The 26766-nt window shown below is 41.6% G+C and overlaps 1 protein-coding gene across 1 annotated transcript; it reads right to left on the minus strand.

The window, feature by feature from the left end:
• Positions 1-7956: 7956 nt before the first annotated feature.
• On the minus strand, positions 7957-25947 carry LOC311492335 (high affinity immunoglobulin gamma Fc receptor I-like; the record flags this gene model as incomplete). Its single annotated transcript, XM_084550590.1, has 7 exons — positions 7957-7997; positions 9782-9931; positions 17200-17454; positions 24870-25112; positions 25195-25452; positions 25632-25673; positions 25917-25947. The coding sequence occupies 7 exons, from the start codon at positions 25945-25947 to the stop codon at positions 7957-7959; spliced, it is 1020 nt and encodes a 339-aa protein (XP_084406716.1).
• Positions 25948-26766: the final 819 nt, after the last annotated feature.

Genomic DNA, 26766 nt, shown 5'->3' on the forward strand with positions numbered 1-26766 from the left:
TGCAGTTTTTAGATACACTGTGCTGAACCTGACGTTCATGACGTATGTGTGGTGGAGCTGACGAGATGGAAACAACTGGTCACAGTTTCACAAGAACACTTTTAGCACTGACAAATTCAGACAGCTACATTTAATCTGTTCATGTCATAGGGCACATGGAAATATATTTATATCAATTAAATTAAAGTATTTGACTATTGACCGTCATTACTGGTTTGTTTGTTTTTTTCCACTATGTCCTTCAAACACATTACTCTCTGTCAAGAATTATAAATTTGGGTGGTTTTACACCAAGGCCAATAGGCTGTCAACCTTGTCAACGAGGCAGGGTTTTAGGGTCCGTCAAACAGACAAGCTGCTGCAAAACTCGAGCAAGCTAAGTAGCAAAACTCTAGCAAGCTATGTAGCTAGTTTTCCAATTCATATAAAAATGACTGGGGGTGGCGAATGGTCGTCTGTCTCTCTGTGTTGGCCCTCCGATGGGCTGGCGACCTGTCCAGGGTGTACCCCCCCCCCCCCCCCCCCCCCGCCCCATGACAGCTGGAATAAGCTCCAGCAGACCCCGCGACCCTTCACAGGAATAACCGGTTACGGAAGATGAAGATGAATGAGTGGGAGAGCTGGACTATGCAACCCTGGCTGACTCCATGCAGTGCAAGTGATTAGAATAAGTTAAGTGACCATAAGTGTGTTAAATGATATTGTGCTATTAGGGCTCAAGCAGTGTGTGTCCAGATGCTGGGGAACTTTAACAACATTCTGTTACCAGACACCACAGGACACCCTCAGAAGATGTCCATTCTCTGATGAGTCACCACAAGGGAGACCTACACAATATTAGGAAGGTGGTCATTATGTTATGGCTCATTGGTGTATATAGCAGTTTTTAATGTAGGTAGATCATTTTGAGTTGATGATTGCAAAAGTTGCTCGCACGCCAAAACAGTTCAGATATCTAAAGATGGCCCCTCCGTTTGACACGGTTTCAGCTTCAGTCACACAGGAAGAGGACGGTCTAACCGCCATTTCATTTTAGCTGCATTTTCAGTCCGATGCTCAGACAGTCAGCAGCACGACGGCATGGAGGCCACAGCTCTCTGCGTCAGACTGGGTGAGTATTGATCATGCACTGAAGTGTTTTCATTTAATTTAGTTACAACTATAAAGGTCAAAGTTCAGTTTTCTTTACTCCTCTCTGCAGTAGTGAATGTGTTGCTGCTGCTGGTTGCACAAATTCAACGTAATTGCTCCCAGGACAGATGTAAGCAGCTCTAAGCCAACTACCGCGACTACTTTTTTGAAGCTTGAACAGAATGCTTGTGTCATGATTTAACATTAGGAATCTTTTTTTTTTTTATTTATTTTTTTTTTTTAACTCTACACTACAAAGCTTCTGTTCAGATTGTTCCGACCAGACTGCAGGTCTTTGAGTACACCTCCCTGTCGGTTGACTGTGAAGGATCCAAGGCCACATCTGGCTGGGTGGTCATGAGGAACCGAAGGGGAGAAGTCAGTGCATGCGTCACAAACTGGGTGTCGTCGACAACGCAGTCCACATGCACCATCAAACCAGTTTACCTTTCAGACAGTGGGCTGTACTGGTGTGAGACCGAAGGAGAAAGAAGCGATACCGTCAACATCACTGTCACCGGTAACAGACCTGTAAATAAATATGAATCTTTATATGATTTTATTGTGATTGTAACTAAGTGAAAAATACAAGATAGCTACCATTATGATCAGAAGTAAATATGAATGTTTTCAAAGATTCGACTCTTTTGGCTCGGTCCCTTACAAGTGCTGACTCTTTGGCTCCCAAACAGCTCTTCTATTTTATCCTAATCTAGCAAAATACGAATAGTTTGTGGGCTGGTAAGCAATGTTTTATTTGCTGTTCTCATAAAAGCCTTATTTTTATGCCTTTTCTTTGCTTCAAAAAAATTGTTAACATTTTAATCAAAGCCCCCCTTCCTTTTTTAACACAATGGTATGATCCTCGTCTGTCCACACACGTGATTGGACGCATGGGTAGCCGTAATAAAGTCCCTCTCCTGAGTGCATGGATTCGCAGGGGCCACAGAAGCTTTGGCTCTTCCTGGCGAGAATCGGCTCTTCTCATTCTCTACAAAGAATCGGCTCGTTCGTGAACGACGCATCACTAATAATGGCAATAGCCCGTTGTGTGAAGTAGTAATAGAGTGAACTATCGAACTAAATGCAGAATTGTTCATGTGTCATGCAGAGGTTGTGTTGCAGTGTTATATTAACAGTTCATATGAAATTAATTTCTCATTCAGCTGGAGCTGTGATCCTGGAGAGTCCTGTGCTCCCTGTGGAGGAGGGAGAAGCAGCGACTCTGCGATGCACAAGTAAAACTACCTCCTCCGGCCACATGGCTGACTTCTTCAAGGATGGCCTTCATATTGGCAACGCATCCATGGGAGAGATGACCATCGTCAAAGTTTCCAAGTCTCATGAAGGACTCTACAAGTGCAGCATCTCTGGCTTAGGAGAATCACCAGAGAGTTGGATGTCTGTCAGAGGTGAGGACAAATGCTTTTCATCTCCGAAAATGATTCTTCTTAGTTTTTGTTTTAGAGCATTACAGCATGAATATACTGAATGACCAGGTTATTCCATCAATGGATCATATTTCAAGTTGACAATGGCAGGATTCATGGGGCTCAGATTGTGAAAGAGTGGTTCAGGGAGCATGAGACATCATTTTCACACATGGATTGGCCACCACAGAGTCCAGACCTTAACCCCATTGAGAATCTTTAGGATGTGCCGGAGAAGGCTTTGGTCAGTGGTCAGACTCTTCTATCATCAGTACAAGATCTTGGTGAAAAATTACTGCAACAGTAAAAGGAAATAAATCTGGTGACACTGCAGAAGCTTATTGAAACAATGCCACAGAGAATGTGTGCTGTAATCAAAGCTAAAGGCGGTCCAATGAAATATTAGAGTGTGTGACCTTTCTTTTTGGCCAGGCAGTATATACACCTCCACCGTTTCCAAAAAACTGCCCACTCACCACAAGAGGGCGTCATTTTCATGGACTCCTCTTTTTAACACAGTAAACACAAGGAAGCAATAACATTTTTTTTGTATTTGTTCGCTGGCAGTATAATAGAAACTAAAGGAGTGTTTCCGTTTTGCAGCACCCCACAGAGAAACTCCCCGCTCTGCCGACTCATCTTGCCATATTTACCTGGTCCTACGGACGGTTTTCACCATAGTGATGGTGGCTCTGCTTCTGCTCCTGGTGGTACTCCTTCACCGAGGGAAACTCAAAGCTGTAAAGAAGTGATTCAGATTCCCCAACATAGCACCGTGTTGCTTGGTCATGTTGTTCTGTCTCTCCACGTATCATTTTGTGTTTACTTTTAAAGAATTGACTGCTGTGGTTCTATAATTTATTCTACTGATTCAGCTACGTTATTTTTAACAAAGGCTGACAATGCTCGTCCAGTGGTTGTTATCAGACTTCAGCAGAATAGGTCAAAAATGGCAGCACACATGACCTTTTTTATTAGGATGTGCTTTGTGTGTCCTCATTTTCTGTCCTTGCAGATGCTGTTGATAATTTTAACTTCTTAGACAGAGAAGAGAACATAACTGTCACTGGTCTGTCGCTCACTGGTGTCTTAGTCGGACTTTCTGTGTCAGCCTTGATGACTCTGTGTCCTCCACTGCTCCTCTCTCATGTGGGGTCCCACAGGGCTCTGTGCTTGGCCCTCTTTTATTTTGCCTTTATTTACTTCCACTTGGCTCCATCCTCAGGAAACATGGCATTTCTTTTCACTGCTATGCAGACGACAGCCAGATCTATGTCCCCCTCAAAAAATCTGATTCATACTCTGTTTACCCGCTGCTAAAGTGCCTAGACGACCTTAAAGCTTGGATGGCTTTAAATTTTCTGAATTTTAATGAGAAAAAGACAGAAGTCATGATCTTTGGTGGCACATCTGGGACCTCCCTCTCAGTTGATCTGGGCTCTTTGGCACAGTATCGCGTCCCAGTTGTAAAAAATCTGGGGGTCAAAGTGGACGCGGATCTGAAATTTGACAGCCAAATTAAAGCTGTGGTAAAGTCCAGCTTTTATCAGTTACGGCAGCTAGCAAAAATCAAACCAGTCCTTCAGAGACAACAATTTGAGACAGTAATCCACGCCTTTGTGACCACTCGGCTGGATTACTGCAATGCACTTTATTTGGGGGTTAGTGGGTCCTTGATCAGTCGTCTTCAACTGGTACAAAATGCTGCTGCGCGTCTTTTAACTGGTACACGCAAGTATGAGCACATTTCACCCATTTTAGCTTCACTCCACTGGCTGCCTGTCCATTTTAGGATCCATTTTAAAATTATTTTATTTGCTTTTAAAGCCTTGAATGGCCTTGCCCCACCTTACCTCTCTGAGCTTCTGCATCCCTACACCCCTCGCCGATCTCTCAGGTCAGCTGACCAGCTGCTCCTGACGGTGCCTAAAGCTAGGCTTAAGCTCAGAGGGGATCGAGCGTTTGCCGTTGCAGCGCCAAAACTGTGGAACGAATTGCCGCTACACATTAGGCAGGCCTCCTCACTGGCTCATTTTAAATCACTTCTTAAAACCCACCTCTTTTCTTTGGCTTTTAACACCATGTAGAGTGTTGATTTTATGTGATTTTATTTTATGTGTATACGTGCACATTTTTTACTATTTTAATCTTTTATTGTGTTTTTTATTGTTTTTATTGTGTTATTTATTTATTTAGTTTTATTCTTTTTTATGTTGTAAAGCACTTTGGAAACCATTGTGTTTGTTTAATTTGTGCTATATAAATAAAGTGGATTGGATTGGATTGGATTAGTCAAAAGTAGTTTACCTAATATATCATTACAACAACTAAAATGTTTCTTTCAGAATAAAAGCTTACATTTTGTTTTACCTCTCTGTGCAATAAAGAAGACACTGATTGATATCTGAGCTTTGTGGATGGTATCAAATATTTTCCAGAGGTTTTTCAAGTCATTCTGGATTTCAGTTAAACATAAATTGAGCAAATTTGTGATTTCACGCTTCTGCAGCTCAATTGTCTTAGATGCAGGTTGAAATTAATCAAGTATTTCAACAGCAGCAGAAGAGTCTTCTCCACAGAGGTATTTTGGTCTTCACTTTCTTTCTGCTTTGGCCAGAGTCCTCACTTGGAAGAGGATGGATCCTCATTTTCTGCTCTACACTGAAAGGCTCGAGTTCTGTTTGTGTCTCTTTGACCTTTGTCTTGTCCGGTGAGGAAGGTCTTCGTGGTTGAAATAGCTCCCCCCAAGGTTCTCTTGGACTGTCCTCCTTTCACTTTAGCAACTTGTGTGGTCAGAGTTGATCTCATCGATGAACTCTGACAGGGATGTCCCCTCCAGTGACATCACAGAAAACCTGACAGCCTGTCCCCAGCAGGACAGAATGAAATATTTATCATGATAAGTCGTTTGATTAAACTTAACATGGTCCAGCCAGTCTGTATTACACCTTTCCTCACCATAAGGGGGAGCTCAATAACCCAGGCTTTTGATTTGCTACTAAGATTGTCACAAGGTGTAGCGGGGGAGAAGGGTAGGAAACAAAAGAACTTGAACTTAATGAATATTTGTATACCAGAGAACAACAGGAACTGCAGCGACATGGCAGGGAGTCCATTATCTAAAGTCCAACAAAAGATCTAGTTTGTCTTTCACAAGAGCCTCTTCAGCCCCGGGGACCTAATGGAGTCCCCTACCGGCTGTATAAGAGTGCACCAGATGTACTAATGTTACTGTGGAAATTGATGAAGGTAGTATAGAAGAAACAGGTTATTCCCAAGGCATGGCACAGGGCTGGAGGGATTTTTATTCCCAAAGAGAGGGACTTGTTGGAGATAAACCAGTTTAGACTAATCAGTCTACTTAATGTTGAGGGGAAGGTTTTCTTCAGTGTTGTGGCACAGAGGTTGTCCACTTACTTGGAAACAAAACAGGCTAATTGATACATCTGTGCAAAAGCGAGAGAGTCTGCTATGGGAAGCATTCAACTTCTTTAGAGTTCCAGGTGGTATAAAAAGCATAGTCAAAGCCTACTGTTTAGACATACAACTCTGCTTTACCACAGCAGAGTACACTACAGCATGGCAGCATCTGGAAGTAGGCATCATCATACACTCTCTCCACCATCCTTTACAATGGCAATGGAGGTCATTATTAGGGCTTCGGAATGCGCGGTAGGTGGATAAAAGCTGCAGGGAGGGGTTCGCCTCCCCCCAATTAGGGCCTACATGGATGACATGACAACTACAACGTCAACTGCTCCTTGTACCAGCAGATTGCTGAGAGATAAACAGCAACCTGCAGTGGGCTAGGATGAAAGTGAAGTCATTCAAGTATTCAGTTGTTAAAGGAAAGATGGTAGATAAGAAGTTTGGTATAAATGATGTGGTGCCCACAGTGCTAGAGAAGCCAGTGAAGAGTTTGGGAAGATGGTATGATGCAAGTCTCAGTGATAAGGTGCAGTTTGAAGGGTTGAGGCATTTCAAGCATAGACCAGTCAGGACTCCCAGGAAAGTTAAAGTTATGGTGCTTGCAATTTGGTTTACTGCCCTGGATAATGTGGCCGCTGACAGAGTACGAGGCTCCTCTTTCAAAGGTACAAAAGTTAGAAAGGGTAATTAATTAATTTACCAGAAAATGGCTCGCTGTCTCACGCTGCTTAAACGGCACAGCCTTGTATGGGAAAGACATATTGGAACTCCCAGTTACCAGCCTAATGGAGGAGTTTAAGTGTGCTAAGGTTAGACTGGAAATTACTCTCACGCAGTCATAGGATCCAGTGGTTAGGAGTGCAGCCCCCAAGGCTAAAACAGGGAGGAAGTGGAACCCAAAAGAGGCAGTACGGCAAGCACAGGCAGCATATCATAGGCTACGTGCTGTTTGCAGGGAAACCTCTGTGGAGCAAGGCATCAGTAGTAGAAAAGAGGAAGATGGTAGTGGAAGAGGTACAAACAAGAGGAAGCGGTAAGATGCACTAAGGCAGTGTCACAGGCTAAGCAAAGACAATGGGTGAACTGGGAGAGTGTGGAGAAAAGGAATTTGAAGTGGAGAGAGATGTGGAGAGAGCTTTGGAGCATGGAGGCCAGTAGAATTAGATTTATGATAGGGGCTACTTATGATGTGCTGCCAACTCTGCTAAATGTAAAGCTGGCTGCGTTAAGCTAGTATTTGCAAATCATGGTAGATTTGGTCGTTTAGGTCGTGGTTCAGTCCACGTCAGCGTTTCAAGTAAGATTGATTGTTTGCTCCGATTGCTGCAAGAAATGGCTTGGTTCATTTCTGGGTTGTCTGGGTGATGCCAGGATGCTGGAATTCACTCTTAAGCCTTCTTGAGGTGTCGTGGGTCCAACTTAACAAAACATCGGTGAAGGGAGGTGCCCACTTTTGAATCTAAATTCAGAAGTACTGGATTATTTCATGAGGACGTGCATTAATTTCACTCATAAAACCGAGGATTATTCTCCTGTAGTTATAATTATCTTGACACACTTGAGAAAACGCTGACATTTTGTACCACAGAACAAACTCAAACAAACGCTCTCACGTGCAAGACATGAATTTTATTCTCATCGGAAACAACTCTCGTCTCAATGCTGCAAACTTAAAAATGCAATCCAACACCTTCAGATATGTAGCTAACCACAGCACGTTTAGAAGCAGCAGCAGCGCTCAACTGGTGAGCAACTGTGTGAACAGACTAAGCTAATGGAACAAGATGATTAAACTGCCTGATGAAAATCAACCAAAACTTCTCTTTTTGCACAGAAACTATTTTAAATTTGTAACACAGCAAACAGACCTGAGGTCAAAAGAATGTTAACTTTTCTTTTTTCTTCTATAGCTTGCACAATAACAACAACAATACTGGCCCTAACTAGGTCACTTCCTGGTTTTCACCTAGATCATGAAGCTCCTCTTTTCAGTCAGCGCACAGCAACCTGTAACACATAGGACACAGAAGACAAATATCATGGAAGTTGCAGATTTTAGAAAGAACAGAAGTCGTTGCAGAAGTTTGCTTTATTAAACAAAGCATGACTTAAAATCTCTACCCTTACCCCTCTAGTGGGAAATATTCTGAACCCCTCGACCACTTAAATGACACCATCTTAGAGGTTTACATATATATAATACTCAGTGTTTGGAGACAGGCTAGTCCTAATTAGAGTTTTGGACATTCATACAAGATGTGTAGACAATGCACTGACAGAAGATGAGGAGCTCGATGGCTCAAGGTTTTTGAGCTGCTTTTTGACTTTTCTTTCAGCAACTATGAGTAGACAGCAAGAACGTGCTCATAGAAAGACAACTGTTTAGCAGCAAGGAGATAAAAGACTGTATTTGACTCACAATCTGAATTGTAGAATAGTAGACGTCATTTTCATCGAGGTCTCGGGGCGGTGAGGGAACGCTGGACTCTGTTGTTTTGAAGACAAATGAAATATTCCCTACTACTGTGTCTTTATAATTAGAACAATAAATCATTCACAGATGTTGGGATTAACAATGTTATGAATAATTTTAATTTTGACCCAGCTGTGGAGCGCCACTCTGAAACATATCAACTTAATATCCCTTTTACAGGATTGGTTCTGCAATTGTTTAAATCAACAACTTTTTTAATGCTAAGCTAAGCTAATCACCCTGTATCGAGCTGCTGGTATGAAATGTTTTCTCTTGGGGAATCCTTGATTACACAGTAGCAGGGGTTGGCCGGGCTTGACTTGCCGAGGCAGCCTGTACTCGACCCGAAACCTGTCTGGTCTCAAGTGGTATGAGGCTGTAATCCTGGAGGACTAGAAGTTAGAGTAGGGAACTAACAGACCAACCCCAAAACAATCCCGAATCCAGAAATGGGGGAAGGCATGGGGCGAGCAACCCTAACTCCTAAAAAACATACATATGCTTCAGACACAAGCTAACCACCACCAGGCTCCAGTTAATATCCAGCTCTTGGATTGAATGTCAATAAGCATATGCCTCTGGAGCTTTGCCTTGTTCAACATTTTATAAGCAGTTGTTGAATATGGGTCAGTAACTTGTGCATGAGATTAAAACTGTTTCAAACAGAAAAACTATGAACTGATACAGAAAGTTAAAAAACTGAATATAAGTCTCAAGTTGTATGGACACCCATGTGTAGCTCATCCCAGCTGACGCTGTGGATTTGATTATGCAGGACACTAAAGTTAACAACAACACCAAGACTTTTATCACTAGCATCGTCACGTCAAACAATGTAAATGCTGAGTAGCATTCTAACTGTGGTCTGGGCTAAAAACATATAAGGTTAGAGGAAATACCTCTCTTCTTCCTGTTGTTTGTTACAGTAGCATACATTGCTTCAGCTGCACTGGCCTGTACAGAGACTGAAAAACAAACAAACAAACAAAAAAAAAACAATAAATATATATATTTAATATCCTTTCTGCTAAATGTTTAATTCCTTAACGTTAAACCTACATGTCTGATGCTCTGATGAGTGTGAACCAGGCACTGCCAGTGACTGTGAAAGAACTGATTTTCTAAGTAACAATGGTTACCAAGATCAAAGTTAATTTGATTTGAATAATTGTGAACAGTGTTTCCTGAAATTCTTATCCAATGGAAACATTTATAACGTCAAAAACTTCGGCCCTGATAACCAACCCTGAGGAACTCCTCCGTGACTTTTGTGTACTTAAAAAAATAAAGTAAGTAAAATTCAAATTATGTTCTTTACCTCTGAGAAAGGGAAATCTGCCAAAGTGAAGTAGTCCAACAACCAACAAGAGAAGCATCAACAAGACGGACATGATGATCCATGTGGTTATGGAGGAAGAGGAGGCAGGATTAGAGTCTTTGTCATCTTCTGTATCGATGGTAGGAAAAGCTGAAACATAAGGAGATGGGAATAGTTTGAGAGTGTAAACACATATGTGATCAATACTTTATGAATCTTATTTTGAAAAAACCTGCATGTCTCACCTCCAACATACAGCTGGCTCTGTGGTGATTCTCCAACTCCAGAGATTTGACATTTGTAGAGTCCTTGATCAAGCATGGAGACTGTTTTGATCCTCAGATTTCCTGTGGAGCTTCTCCACTTGTGGACTCCATCTTGATAGAAATCAGCTTCGATGTTGGAGGAAGATATTTTGGTTCTGCAGCTCAGAGTCACATTTTGTCCCTCCATCACAGGATGAACAGGACTCTCCAGGATCACAGAACCAGCTGAAGAACACAATCATATTTAATTTATCTTGAAATCACGTTGAGATAATCACAAAATATCACTACCTCACTGCAAACATACAAGCGACATTGATGTTGATGATGTTTCTTCTCTCTCCTCCTTCCTCACACCAATACTTTCCAGAATCATCTTGATAAAGATTTTTAATGGTGCAGTTAGGTCCTCTTGATGTTCTGTCATTAGTGGTGCAACACGAGGGCTTCCCTCCAAGCAATTTATGTTCAACATCACAGTAAAAGACTCCCTCACAGTAAAAAGTGACCGACTCATATTCAAAGAACTGCAGTCTGTCTGGAGAGATACGAAGAAAAGCTGCATCTGAGACAAAGAAAAACAGAGAAATTCAGTTTGACATTTACTCCTGTGAACTGCTGGACGACGTCTACAACATTTAAAAGTAGAAAAGTAATAGAGGAACTCCTGTGATGATTAAACACACCAATCTCAAGATATTTTTGTCTCTGTTCTACAACTGCCCAACAAAACATTTACTCACCAACTTCCTGGTCCTGTGCACACAGCAGGATCATCACAGTCACTGAAGACGCAAAGAAAATGGATGAGTTAAATTTAAGTTAATTCACTAAATAACTGAAGAATTTCATGAGCATGATCTTTTTAGTTGTAAATAAAATCTTTATCATTAAGTGTTAATCTGAAAAGGAGCCAGTACTCACACAGTGCGATGCAGAAAACTTTGACCTCCATGTTGTCTCGCTGCTGACTGACTGAACATTGGACTGAGGTGTAAAGTGAGAAGTGGTCTCTTTCTGTGTGATTTCTGAGAAGCAGAAGTGGTGAATATAGACTCAGTGTTTTAGTTAAACATCAGTGGGTGGTGCAAAGAGCAAAGGCAGAGCGAATCTAACCTTTGTGGGAGGTCAACAGGCGGATCGGAGCGGTGTCTGCAGTCTGTCATTTTAAAGACAGAGCTAAGCCAAAAGGTGAAGTTCTCAGTTTACCGGTCGATCTACCGTCCAACCCTCATTTATGGTCATGAACTTTGGATAATGACCAAGAGAAAGAGATCGTGAATACAAGTGGACGAAATGTGTTTCCTTCGCAGGGTGGCCGAGCTCAGCCTCAGAGATAGGGTAAGGAGCTCGGACAAACGGGAGGAGATCTGAGTAGAACCACTGCTCCTCCACATCAAGTAGAGTCAGTTGAGGTGGCTAGGGCATCTAGTGAGGGTGCCTCCTGTTTCGGGCATGTCCCACTGGAGGGAGGCCTTTACTCTGTGGTCCATCTTGTCCCAAACCATCTCGATTGGGTTTAGGTCAGGTGACTGTGGAGGCCAGGGGCCTCATGTACAAAGGATGCGTATGCACAAAAATATTCTGTACATTCTTGTTCAAGGAAAAGTTCAGATGTATCAAGAGTGAAATGACCACAAACGTGTACGTGCCTCACGCCAACGCTATGGCATGTGTACCTTGCATCCTCTGGCGACACTTAGAGGTGATGCTGGGAAACTGTCATAAATGTGAAAACAATTAGTTCAACCGATTGGGACTGTGCCGGTCGACCCTGAGCAGAGCCATGCCAGCCGTGTGGGACGGAATTATCCGCATGTCAGCCAGGTATATCAAATACCCAAACAATGCATCTGAACAGGTCAACATTAAAGAGCAATTTGCAGTGAGAGACGGCTTTCCGAATGTAATCAGAGATATTGACTGCACACACATTGCTATAAAAGCGTCATCACATGATGAATTTGTAAATGTCAACAGGAAACATTTTCATTTGGTCAATGTACTGATCATATGTGATGTGCGAATGCAATTAACCAACATTGTGGCGCGTTGAGGACAGCTGCCAAAGAGGACATTTTCACTCACCTCCACTCCAGTAAGTAGTGTCTCCAATTCACTTTCTGTGAAGTTCTTCTTTTTTCCTGTCTTACTCATTCTTGTGTTTTCATTTTCTGATTGTGCAGAGAGGGGAATCTCAGGTGCAGGGTCAATTTAAATATAATTTGCATATTTTAAAGGAGGCGTGGACAGGGAGGGGTCAGGTACAACATGTGCACTCACTTCCACGTTGATTGGAATGTACAAAGGAAATTTTGTACATGAGGCCCCTGGTCAACTGGTGCAGCGCTCCATCACTCTCCTTCTTGGTCAAATAGCCCTTACTGTCATGGTTTGTGCTTCGTGTTCCTGGGTTTCCTGTTTTATTTTGTTATGTTTTTGGTTTCCTGTCTTCTGTTACTCTCTGTGTTTTCCCTTTTGATTGTCATTGATTTCTCCTTGTGAGCTCTGCCTTGATTTGTTTCACCTGTGTCTCGTCACACCGCTGTCCCTTGTGTGTATATATAGCCCTGCCTTCCCCTTTGTTTGCTGTCAGGTTGTACTCCTCTCATAGTTTTGTCTCATTATGTCACTAGATGCTGTGGTAGCCATGCTGGTTCAGTGTGCCTTCAGTTTTGAATAAAATCCATGGAACCATGCATGTGGAGACAATCTGTTCACCTTCACCAAGACACAGCAGTTAGAACCAAAGAGCTCAAATTTGAACTCATCAGATTTCCACAGGTTTAATATCCATTCCTTGTGTTTCTTGACCCAACCAAATCTCTTCTGCTTGCTGCTTTTCCTTAGTAATGGGTTTCTAGCAGCTATTTGACCATAAAGGCCTTATTGGCACAGTCTCCTCTGAACAGCTGATGTAGAGATGTGTCTGCTACTAGAAACTCTGTGTGCCATTGATCTGGGCTCTAATCTGAGGTGCTGTTAACTTGCGATTTCTGAGGCTTGTGACTCAGATGAACTTATCATCATCAGCAGCAGAGGTGACTCTTGGTCTTCCTTTCCTAGGGCAGTCCTCATGTAGCTAGTTTCGTCGTAGCCCTTGATGGTTTTTAACTGCACTTGGGGACACGTTGAAAGTTTTTGCAATTTTCTGGACTGACTGACCCTCAGTTCTTAAAGTAATGATGGTCAGTCGTTTACCTTTACTTAGCTGATTTGTTCTTGCCATAATATGAATTCTAACAGTTGTCAAATAGGGCTGTCAGCTGTGTACCAACCTGACTTCTGTACAACACAACTGATGGTCCCAACCCCATTAAGAAGGCACAAATGAACCCTGACAAGGCACACCTGTAAAGTGAAAACCATTTCAGGTGACTACATCATGAAGCTCATTGAGAGAAGTCCAAGGGTCCGCAGTGCTGTCAACAAAGCAAAGGGTTGGCTACTTTTAGGACTCTGAAATCTGAATCATATTTAGAGTTATTTCACACTTTTTTGTTTACTGCATAATTCCATATATGTTAATTCATAGTTTAGATGCCTTCAGTGAGAATTTACAATGTAAATAGTCATGAAAATAAAAAAAAAAAAACATTAAATGAGAGGGTGTGTCCAAACTTTTGACTGGTATTGCATGTCTAAATATTGAGACATAAGAAGAAATTCTGCCATGTTGACTTTGTAAGTTGAAGTTTCGATGTTTTCTCTGTTGGCTGAGGCTCGTTGTTTAGATCCAGTTATGTGATGCTTTGTGTCAATTGAAAGAGTAGCTTCTCTAGTTTCAAATGACACTGTTGTGTATAAGTCAAACTAAATGGCATTATGACTTTTTGTGAGTTGATTGCACAAGTAACACAGACAACTTGTTTTGAACAAAGACCTGTACCCAAGTAGTATATGAACTTTAGTGAAATAAAGACGTTTAGAGTAAGAACAAAACAAAAGGACAAGTGATTAAGAAGGCTTGAAGGAATTTACAGACCTGTTAGCATGTTTTCAAAAAAGTGGCTAAGCAACGGCATAAACATAATGGTGTCCAGAGTACGGTAAGTCTCAGGGAATATAAACATCATATACATTACATTACAATTATTTTTCCCAAGGGGCCACATGGGAAACTGTAAATATCTTGGAGGGCCATGCCAATAGGCTGAACTCAATTCATTGGTATGTTTTATTTTGTGCTGGTGTTTTTAGTAAAAGGATGATCAAGAAAGCAATGAGTCATACTTAAAGCTTGAAATGCTTTATTAACAATGAACACATTCTCTTATAAAATGCAGTTAATTAAATCTTCAATGAAATCTATACCAATTAGTATGATTTGTTTTTTCAATTGACCACATATAATATTTATATTGGCTAATACTACTGTATATTAAATAAATTACCATTCATTCAACTAAACCACACATGTCAAACTCAAGGCCCATTGTATCCGGCCCGCAAGATAATATTTTATATCTATCAGAACTGGCCTGCAGGTATTTTGCATGTGTCAGGCAGGTACGTCAATCAGCTTCTCCTCCCAACTTCATTGACAAACTTGTCAGAGTCTTATGGTTGCCTTGGCAACCACTCAGCATATCGGTATAGCAGCGCGGCGCTCTGAAGTCGACCAATAATACTAAAAATACAGTTGACCAATAATACTAAATATGTTAACGGAGATTCTGACACAAAGACGTAGTAACGATGTACCAGTTAGCAGAGTCACTATGTCTTTGTAACCAGTTAGCAGAGAACGGGCTAAATCTGTTAGCCTACTGTTCCACGGTAGCACACACGGCTAACAGAAAACTTACTATAAATGACAACACCACTGCAGCTAAACTAGGGTGGCCATTTCCACAACACCAAAAAGGAGGACACTTTGCGGCATATAGTTTGGAAAGAAAAATCGCAACATACAACTCTAGTGTATTCCCCACGACAATACAATTTTGTACATGATAACGATGGTATCATGATACAGTGATTCTGAGATACTCTGTTCATCACAAGATAATTTATCTATGATATATCATGATGTAGCTATGTGTAACAGAAGAGGAAAAAATATTCCTGAGATGGCGAAAAGTATTTGTTCACAGTATTTGTATTTATTCAATACATCTGTCTTGCAAAGTGCAGTGCCACAAAGCAGAACATTTATGGCCTTAAATGTGCAAATTAAATTTACATAAAAATAAACAAATAAATGCAAAAAATATACATTCCAGTTCTTAATAAGCATATAGAACTTTTTATGTAAACAACAAAAGACAGTGAGAAGAAAAAACACCATGTAACGGATAAATATTGAACTGAAAAGTCCACAGTGTATTCCACTGTATTCCGAGAATTGAATCAGAGAATTGAGTGACACCACTTTTAGCCAATGATTTTTAACCAATCTTTTTTTTTTAACCGAAAATCTTACACCGTTGGATGATATGTAGCGTTGCGTTCAGGTGCAACTCCAAAAAGGAGGACAAATAAGCGTCCGGCTTGAGGCTGCGCCGGACGCCGGACAAGGCATTTAAATTCTGGACTGTCCGGCCTAAATCCGGACGTATGGCCACCCTAAGCTAAACACCAGTCTGTTAACATACATGCTAACATAAAGACACACTGAAAGTGTCCGTTAGCCAAACAGCAGCATGTGGCATTAGCATGCTAACTTAGGACACCATGCCAAAAAAAAAAGGAAGGTCTGTCCGGATGATCTCTCGAGAACAAATGAGAACAAACATGCTTTACGTTGGCTGGTCAGAGTCAGCTGAAGGGCAGTATATGGCCCGCAGGCCGTATCATGCCCAGGTCATGCCCAGGTGAATATATTGAGAAGGGTTTTTGGGCTACAATCAGTTGTTTTCCAGAGGAAACTTGGGTTTATAAGTTGTATACTTGCTATACCTAATAGATTCTTGTGTTTATTAACAATCAGAACAAGAAGTCATTGCAAATACAAGAAAAAGTTGAACGAAAATACTGTCATCTGTCAGTCTGATTGCCCCCGATGTTCCAAGCCCACAGTTTATAAATCTCTTGTAAGGGTGGCAGGGTTTGTTAACACAGAGAGACAGACAATCATTCACACTCACACCTATGGCCAATTTAGAATCACCAATCAGCCTAACAAGCATGTCTTTGGACGGTGGGAGGAAGCTGGAGTACCTGGAGAGAACCCATGCAGACACAGGGAGAACATGCAAACTACACACAGAAAGGCTGCTGTGCACCATTCATGTTAAAAGTTTTTTTTAAATACTCTAAAATATAACTTCGGAAGAAAATGGAAAAACCACCACATTAAAGAACGGCATGTTAATGCATTTCTAAGTTTATTTTTCTTTAGATTTTACAAAATTGCAAACAGCAGAAGACAGCAAATGGTGGTAACACACTGTGACAGTTCACACGTTTCTATAAACCAGCATCAATTAATAGAAGCGCTCAGACGCTGTGCTTATTTTAAACACCATGTGTCAGAGTTATGGCCAGTGCAAAAGGTTTAAAAACCACATTTGCAGACACGTTAGACAAGTTTCTCTGCAAGACGCTCATTTCCTGATCCAGTTACAGCATCTAACCCTGTGTCTAGAAGCATAGAAAGCAGCTTGATAGAAGCGGGCTTAATTCTAGATGAAATGTGAGAGTAGGTATGATAAAATATTAACTTCATGATCTCAGCGTCTAAGCTAGCTTTTATTCTCCTGCTGGTTGTCATCCAGGCCATCTTTTTCTTTAATATAACGGAAAGCTCTCTCTTCTGTTGGAGATGAGTCATGTTTTATAACTCTGACTATCACACAGTGAAGACATCCGAGCAGCAGCAGCAGCAGCGCCACCATGATGATGGTGAACACAGTCCTTAGGAAGGGGTAAATGTGATAGACGTGATCTGAGGAGGGACGATGTTTCGTGGCAGTTTTGGCAGAGAGAAAAGGCATTGTGAGACAGAAAGTGGTTGTGACTAAATAGAAGTGAAAGAAGCAAACACTTTATTCAACCTATCATTAAAAGTGACGCATCTCACCTCCAACAGGATTACATTCTTTGTTATCTTCTGTATCGACAGTGGGAATAGCTGAAACTTAAGGAGATGGGAATTGTTTGAGAGTGTAAACACATACGTGATCAATAACTTATTATGAAAATACTTACATATCTCACCTCCAACAAACAGCCAGCTCTGTGGTGATTCTCCAACTCCAGAGATTTGACATTTGTAGAGTCCTTGATCAAGCATGGAGACTGTTTTCAGTGTCATATTTCCTGTGGAGCTTCTCCACTTGTGGACTCCATCTTGATAGAAATCAGCTTTGATGTTGGAGGAAGATATTTTGGTTCTGCAGCTCAGAGTCACATCTTCTCCCTCCATCACAGGATGAACAGGACTCTCCAGGATCACAGAACCAGCTGAAGAACACGATCATATTTAATTTATCTTGAAATCATGTTGAGATAATCACAAAATATCACTGCCTCACTGCAAACATACAAGCGACATTGATGTTGATGACGTTTCTTCTTTCTCCTCCTTGCTCACACCAATACTTTCCAGAATCATCTGCATAGATATTTTTAATGGTGCAGTTAGGTCCTCTTGATGTTCTGTCATTAGTGGTGCAACACGATGGCTTCCCTCCAATCAATTTATGTTCAACATCACAGTAAAAGACTCCCTCACAGTAAAATGTGACCGACTCAAATTCAAAGAATTGCAGTCTGTTTGGAGAGATACGAAGAAAAGCTGCATCTGAGACAAAGAAAAACAGAGAAATTCAGTTTAGACATTTACTCCTGTGAACTGCTGGACGACGTCTACAACATTTAAAATTAGAAAAGTAATAGAGGAACTCCTGTGATGATTAAACACACAAATCTCAACATATTTTTGCCTCTTTTCTACAACTGCCCAACAAAACATCTACTCACCAACTTCCTGGTCCTGTGCACACAGCAGGATCATCACAGTCGCTGAAGACGGAAAGAAAATAGTTGAATCAATAAAAAGTTTTGTCGTCTCCTACAGGTGCTCATGATGTTACTATTACTACTAAATGTCGTAGCTGGTAAAGAATAATACTGAAGTTAAAAGTGTTTAGTTTAAGTTCACTCACTAAATAACCTTCACAGACTTTCACGTGCAGGAGTTTTTTAATTGTAAATAAAGTCTTTATCATTAAGTTTTAATGTGGAAAGGAGCCAGTACTCACACAGTGCGATGCAGAAAGCTCTGATCTCCATGTTGTCTTGCTGCTGACTGACTGAACATCAGACTGAAGCTGTCTCTTCCTGTTCGACTGTTGAGAAGTAGAGGTGGTGGCCTCAGTGTTTTAGCTAAATATCAGTGGGTGGTGCAAAGAGCGAAGGCAGAGTGAATCTATGAGTCATCTTTGATAGAGTTCACATTAATAAGTCTTGAAGGAGTTTAAAAACCCTTTTGCCTGTTTATTTAAAAAAAAACAACAGCTAAGCGATGACCTACACATAATGGTACATCGATAAAGGTCAGGCTAGAGGAATGTAAACAGGCATTAACATACTGTCAGGAAGGTGGTTGCCAGTGCATGACACCAGTAGATTTTGACCATAAACGGGTTAGAAGCTAGAAGAAGTTCACGTGAAAGCTCATCCCAAGGGCCCAGATACTTCAGTACATAGGTGGGGACTTCATGGGTCTCATATGAAAAAACCTGGATAGGCCTCACCTAAAAACCTGTTAAATCCCACTTATACCTCATGTGGGCATTCATAGGTTGGGCCACTGTGGAAACTGCGGACAAACCCACTTGCAGCCTAATTGAGTCCTGCCTCTGGCCCAGTGGGATTCTTGTTAAAGAGACAGGTATGTGGTCTTTTGGTCTTCACTTTCTTTCTGCTTTGGCCAGAGTCTTCACTTGGAACAGAATGGATCCTCATTCTCTGCTCCATGCTGAAAGACTCGAGATCTGTTTGTGTCTGTTTTACCTTTGTCTTTACCACATGGCCACGTCCAGTTAGGAAGGTCTTCATGGTGACATCCACCCAAGGTTCTCTTGGACCGTTCTCTCATTACTTTAACTGCTTGTGTGGTCAGAGTTGGGGAAGAGTTGATCTCATCAATGACCTCTTTCACTATGGCCTCTGTGACAGGTATGTTTCCTCATGCTATTGTAAATGTCACAGTTGAAAAACTCAATCAGATCTTCAGAGGACATCGGAACCATCATGGCGGGGGCCCCAGAGGATGTGGATGATCCACACATCGACAGTGCGACGATTGCAAGGACAGACTCTCTGATGAAAGGGGTGGTCTCCTCTCTTCACCAACTAGCCCTACAACCAGACTTCATGCCTCCAATTCTCTGGCACATAGTGTGGGTCCCCAGCAAGACAGAAAGATAAATATTTATCATTATAAGTGGTTTGATTAAACTTAACATGGCACAGCCAGTCTGTATTACACCTTTCCTCACCATAAGGGGGAGCTCACTGGCCCGGACTTTTGAGTTGCTACTAAGATTGTCACAAGGTGTAGCGGGGGAAAAGGGTAGAAAACAAAAGAACTTTAATGAATATTTGTGTAACAGAGAACAACAGGCACTGTAGCAACATGGCAGGAAGTCCAACAAAAGATCCAGTTTGTCTTTTGTTGGATTCATGGTAACTGCAGCAGAAAAAGCAAAGTAATCCAAAAACCAAAGGACGTTGAGAAACACAAGAACCAAAAAAATGCAGGGAATAGCAGGAGAGCACAACAGGTACTTCCACAGTAACTGGTCAGACAAAGTGACAAAGGATAAGACAGGACTATATATACGTATACGTAGAGTAATGAGGTGAAACTAATCACAGAGGAGCAAGCAAACCACAGACAAGGAAGAAGAGTTGACAAGATACAGGTGAGGTGTCTTGGTGGTGAAGTACAACCACCAGAAATAAAACAGGAAGTGAGGTCAAGGAATGACCTTTTCATTGACCGAGGCTGGAGCATCTGTTAATTAATGATGACCCTAGAAATTCTAACGAAGAATTCAAAGTAATGGACCTGTCTCTGACTGTCCTGGCAGACCGCGGGAAGATTGACTGACTGTGCTTTCGAAAGACAAAACCCCTAATTCCATTGTCAGGGTGAACACAGGTAATTTCATGAGGACGTGCATGAATTTCACTCATAACACAGAGGAACGTTCTGCTGTAGTTATAATTATCATGACATACGTGAGAAAATGCTGACATTTTGTACCACAGAACAAACTCAGACGCTCTGACGTGTAGGACATGACTTTTATTCTCATTGGTGAAACACGAGAAACTCTCGTCTCATTGCTGACCTCAAACCTAAAAAGACAATGCAACAACGTCAGATATGCTGCTAACCGCGGCACGTGTAGAAGCAGCAGCAGCTGCAGCACTCAACTGCTGAGCAACTGTGTGAACAGACGAAGCTGATGGAACAAGTTGGTTAAACTGCCTGATGAAAATCAACCGAAACTTCTCTGATGTGTTGGTTAAAGTCCATACGTTTCTTTTTGCACGGAAACTATTTTAAATTTGTAACACAGCAAACAGACGTGAGGTCAAAAGAATGTTAACTTGTCTTTTTTCTTTTATAGCTTGTACAACAACAACACCACTGGCCCTAACTGGGTCACTTCCTAGTTTTCATGCAGATCATGAAGCTCCTCTTTTCAGTCAGCACTCAGCAACCTGTAACACATAGGACACAGAAGACAAATATCAAGGAAGTTGTAGGTTCTAGAAAGAATAAAAGCTGTTGCAGAAATTTACTGTACTAAGGAAAGCATGACTTAAAATCTCTGCCCTTACCCCTCTAGTGGGAAATATTCTGAACCCCTCGACCACTTAAATTACATCATCTTAGAGGTTTACATATATGTAATACTAGAATCCGTCCTTGGAGACAGGCTATTTGAGTTTTGGACAAGTGAGAAGTGGTCTCTTCCTGTGTGATTTCAGCAGATTTGCAAGTGATTTGAAGATTTGAAGTGGTGAATATAGCCTCATTGTTTTAAATATCAGTGGTTGGGGCAAAGAGCAAAGGCAGAACAAATCTGCGGCCAGTGCACCTCTGACTTTTGCTTAATGTTCTCCATGTAGGTTTGTGGTTTATTAGCATTCTAATATATACTTACTAGCACCAAGCCTAAAGTACAGCTGAGACTGTAAGGAAAGTCATCTTAAAAACAAGGAACACATATTTAACAAAGGTTCTAGTAAACAATGACCTCCGGCTCTTGCTGGGGCGGTTCGTAGCCAAGTGTGATGCGGCTGGGATGAAGATCAGGACCTCCAAGTCTGACGCCATGGTCCTCAGTCGAAAAAGGGTGGATTGCCCACTCCAGGTCAGGGAGGAGGTCCTGCCTCAAATGGAGGAGTTCTCGGGATCTTGTTCACAAGTGAAGGTAGGATGGAGTGGGAGGTCAACAGGTGGATCGGAGTGGCATCTGCAGTGATGCGGACGCTTAAGCAGTCTGTCGTGGTAAAGACAGAGCTAAGTCGAAAGGTGAAGCTCTCAATTTACCAGTCGTTCTACGGTCCAATCCTCACTTATGGTCATGAACTTTGGACAAATTACCGAAAGACTGCACACATTTAACCACTTAGTCCCGAGAGTGATGGAGGTGAAACTAGCTTTAAAAGACAAAGTTTAAAATGTTTTCTCGATTAGATAGTAGAAAACACTCTGATAGTGATGATATCATTCTCAACTCATTCAGCAACCCCTTGACTAGAACTGGACCAAGAGTTTATAGAAATACCACAAAACATACATATTCTACAAAGGTTCTAGTAACAAATAGTAGCAGACCCACTCTCCATTTGGACATTTGGAGAACCAAAGAACCCAAAGTGTTCCACATTGGATTTTTACCTCTTGAATGGGAATCTGGCAACAAAATACTACTGATTCCGCTACAGGAGGCAACGTACACACAATTCAACCTTTGGTCATTTTGTTAATCCTGTACATCATCAAATTCTGCCATTGTGCACATTATAAAATCCATAATAATAATAATAATAATACATTTTATTTATAAGCACCTTTCAAGACTCATAAAAATATTGAAACGAGTCACCAAGGTGTGTTGCAGATTGTTGTTAAGGTCTCATACTATACAAGATGGATATAATGTGTTTACTATCTATGGTACCACCATTAGCCCATTAGATGGAGGCAAAGGTCCATGTATGAAATTGAGGCACAGGGCCCAGATTCTGTCAGGCAAGTCACCATGTGAACCTTTATGGAGAAGGCAACAAGAGTCTGTGTACCCGGCCTGGAGGGTTACCAGGGCCTCACCCTGGAGCCTGGCCTGGGGCTGGGGCTCATGGGCGAGCGCCTGGGGGCCGGGCCTTTGCCTATGGAGTAAGGCTTGTCCAGCCCAAACTAGAGACATGGGCTCTAGGCCCACCACCCACAGGAGGAGGATGAAGGGTCAGGAGACCAAGGCTGGGGCCTTTGCTGTCTGATCCTCATTTATGGAAGCTGGCTTTTGGGACACTGAAGGTCACCTCTCTGGCAGGGAAGGAGCTGGACCTTGTGGAAGAGGTTGAGTGCTATCGACTAGATATAGTGGGCCTCACCTTGACACATAGCATTGGGTCTGGAACCCAGTCCTTCCTGGAGTTGCTCCAGGTGAGAGGCGGAGGGCTGGAGTGGGCTTCTTGCTTGTCCCTGGACTCTCTGCCATTGGGGTTCTCCTGGGTGGCCTGCCTGATCCGAACTTGAGTGGTGTTCAGTTGTTGGACATTTGTGTGAGTCGCTGTCTCTCCATAACTAACACCATGTTTTAACATAAGGTGCTCTTGGCACCATAATGGCCTAGGTCGTAGGTCGATGATGGACTTAATAGTCATATCGTCTAACCTGCGATTGTAGGTTCTGGACACTCGGGTAAAGAGAGGAGCAAAGCTGTCAACAGATCACCACCTGGTGGTGAGTTGGCTCAGATGGCAAGGGAGGACACTGAGCAGACCTTGTAGGCCCAAACAAGTAGTCAGGGTCTGCTTCACAGTTGGAACCATGCATGTAGAGACCATCCGGTTACCTTTGTTGCGTTTCACAGACACTGGGTTCTGAACCAAATATCTCAAATTTGGACTCATCAGACCAAACCACAGATTTCTTGACCCAAACAAATCTCTTCTTTTATTTTTTTTTTTTTGACAGTTGTCAAATAGGGCTGTCAGCTGTGTACCAACTTGACATCTGTACAACACAACTGATGGTCCCAACCCCATTAAGAAGGGAAGACATTCCACAAAGTAACCCTGACAAGGCACACCTGTGCCTAGAAGTGAAAACCATTTCAGGTGACTACATCATGAAGTTCATTGAGAAAAGTCCAAGCGTTCACAGCGCTATCAACAAAGCAAAGGGTTGGCTACTTTGAGGACTCTAAAATATGAATCATATTTAGAGTTATTTCACACTTTTTGTTTACTACATAATTCCATATGTGTTCATTCATAGTTGTGATGCCTTCAGTGAGAATCTACAATGTAAATAGTCATGAAAATAAAGAAAAAACATTAAATGAGAGGGTGTGTCCAAACCCTTGCCTGGTAGTGTATGTCTAAATACTGAGACACAAGAAGAAATTCTGCCATGTTGTACTGTACTTCCTTTTTATACTTGGTCTAGCCAATAGTGTGTAAAAACTGAAACGCTTTGCATAAATATAATAACATATGTTCATAAGTGTCTCTGAAGATGGAAGTCTGACAAGTCTCCATTACTGCAGTCTAGATTCATCTATAAAAGCTTCGTCTGAAATAAAAGGGTCAAATTGATGAAGAACATGATTTTCATTTTCTCTTACATGAATTGTTTTTACATCTGTCTTTACCTCACTTCTGCCTTCCTCTCTCATCTGCTGTGCACCATTCAGGTTAAAAACTTTTTTTTTTTTTTAATATTCTCAAATCTAACTTGGGAAGAAACTGAAAAACCACCACAATAAAGAACAGCATGTTAATGCATTTCTAAGTTTATTTTTCTCTAGACTTTACAAAATTGCTAACAGAGGAAGACACCAAATGGTGTTGACACACTGTGACAGTTCACACATTTCTACACACCAGCATCAATTAATAGAAGCCTTCAGACCGTGCGGTTATTTTAAACACCATGTGTCAGAGTTATGGCCAGTGCGAAAGGTTTAAAAACCACATTTGCAGACACGTTAGACAAGTTTCTCAGCAAGAGGCTTATTTCCTGATCCAGTTACAGCGTCTAACCCTGTGTCTAGAAGCATAGAAAGCAGCTTGATAGCAGCGGGCTTAATTCTAGATGAAATGTGGGAATAGACATGATGAAATATTAATTCCACAATATCAGCGACTAAGCTAGCTTTTATTCTCCTGTTGGTTGTCATCCTGGCCATCTTTTTCTTTAATATAACAGAGAGCTCTCTGTTCTGTTGGAGATGAGTCATGTTTTATAACTCTGACTATCACACAGTGAAGACATCCGAGCAGCAGTAGCAGCAGCGCCACCATGATGATGGTGAACACAGTCCTTAGAATGGGGTAAATGTGATAGCCGTGATCTGAGGAGGGACGATGTTCAGTTTCTGAAGAGAGAAAAGACATTATGAGACAGAAAGTTGTTGTGACTAAAAATAAGTGAAAGAAGCAAACCCTTTATTCAACTTTAAAAGTGTCGCGTCTCACCTCCAACAGGATTACATTCATTGTCATTTTCTGTATTGACGGTAGGAAAAGCTGAAACTTAAGGAGATGGGAATAGTTCGAGAGTCTAAACATGTACGAGATCAATACTTAATCAATCTTATTTTGAAAAAACCTACATATCTCACCTCCAACAGACAGCCAGCTCTGTGGTGATTCTCCAAAGCCAGAGATGTGACATTTGTAGAATCCTTGATCAAGCATGGAGACTGTTTTGAGTCTCAGATTTCCTGTGTTTCTCCACTCGTGGACTCCATCTTTGTAGAAATCAGCTTCGATATTGGAGGAAGATATTTTGTTTCTGCAGCTCAGAGTCACATCTTCTCCCTCCATCACAGGACGAGCAGGACTCTCCAGGATCACAGAACCAGCTGAAGAACACGATCATATTTAATTTAATTTGAAATCACGTTGAGATAATCACAAAATATCACTGCCTCACTGCAAACATACAAGTGACATTGATGTTGATGATGTTTCCTCTCTCTCCTCCTTCCTCACACCAATACTTTCCAGAATCCTCTCGATAAATATTTATAATGGTGCAGCTAGGTCCTCTTAATGTTATGTTATTAGTGGTGCAACATGAGGGCTTCCTCCCTTTGGATATACTTTCAACATCACAGTAAAAGACTCCCTCACAGTAAAAAGTGACCGACTCATATTCAAAGAACTGCAGTCTGTTTGGAGAGATACGAAGAAAAGCTGCATCTGAGACAAAGAAAAACAGAGAAAATCAGTTTAGATATTTACTCCTGTGAACTGCTGGACGACGTCTACAACATTTAAAAGTAGAAAAGTAATAGCGGAACTCCTGTGATGATTAAACACACCAATCTCAAGATATTTCTGCATCTTTTCTACAACTGCCCAACAAAACATCTACTCACCAACTTCCTGATCTTGTGCACACAGCAGGATCATCACAGTCACTGAAGGCGCAAAGAAAATAGACGAATCAATAAAAAGTTTTGTCGTCTCCTACAGGTGCTCACGATGTTCAGCATATTTACTATTAAATGTTGTAGCTGGTAAAGAATAATACTTAGGTTAAAAGTGTTCAATTTAAGTTCACTAACTAAATAACGTTCAAAGATTTTCACATGCATGAGCTTTTTAATTGTAAATAAAGTCTTTATCATTAAGTTTTAATGTGGAAAGGAGCCAGTACTCACACAGTGCGATGCAGAAAACTCTGACCTCCATGTTGTCTTGCTGCTGACTGACTGAACATCACACTGAAGCTGTCTCTTCCTGTTCGACTGTTGAGCAGCAGAGGTGATGGAAATAGCCTCAGTGTTTCAGTTAAACATCAGTGGGTGGTACAAAGAGCAAAGGCAGAGCAAATGTGCGAGTCATCTTTGAAAAAGTTGACATTAATAAAGTTTGAAGGAGTTTTAAAACCCTTTTTTTTAAAGAAGCAGCTGAGCAATGACCTACACATAATGGTACCTAGGTAGAGGTCATGCTGGAGGAATGTAAACAGGCATTAAAGGGGAACTTCCGTTTTTTTACAATCTGGACCATATTTCTGGCATAAAATATGATCGTTTACTCACCCATATAACTTTGGTGTCATTTGGAGTCGTTTGGGAGATATTTAGATCAGTGTATATCCATATAGTGGTATTGACCGGGGCACCAATACGCAGCCTGTAAATAACACATCTGCCGCAAAACTCATTCATTTCACCAATATTTTCTTATGATATGCTAGTGCTCGTGCTCACCCCAGACTTTGGCTGGTTCTTCCAGTTGACTTTCAGGACACGAAAAAGTCTCTACCACAGCCTGGTTTATCATAGAACGGAAAACCTCCAGAGTTGTCAAATCCCACTCTGAGCAACAGAGGTATTCCTCCTCTGTTGTCATAGATGAATGTTGTCCACAAGAACACCACCAGTTACTGTCTACTCTCGGACGTGCAGTGGCTTGTTGTTCTGTGGCCAGCTGTTCCTCTCCTTTCAACGAGCTCCTCATCCGTATACTCTGGCTCAAAACGGTAAGGACATCCATCATAAACAA

The sequence above is a fragment of the Chelon labrosus genome (genome assembly GCF_963514085.1).
Source record: "Chelon labrosus genome assembly, chromosome: 1".
Taxonomy (NCBI): Eukaryota; Metazoa; Chordata; class Actinopteri; order Mugiliformes; family Mugilidae; genus Chelon; species Chelon labrosus.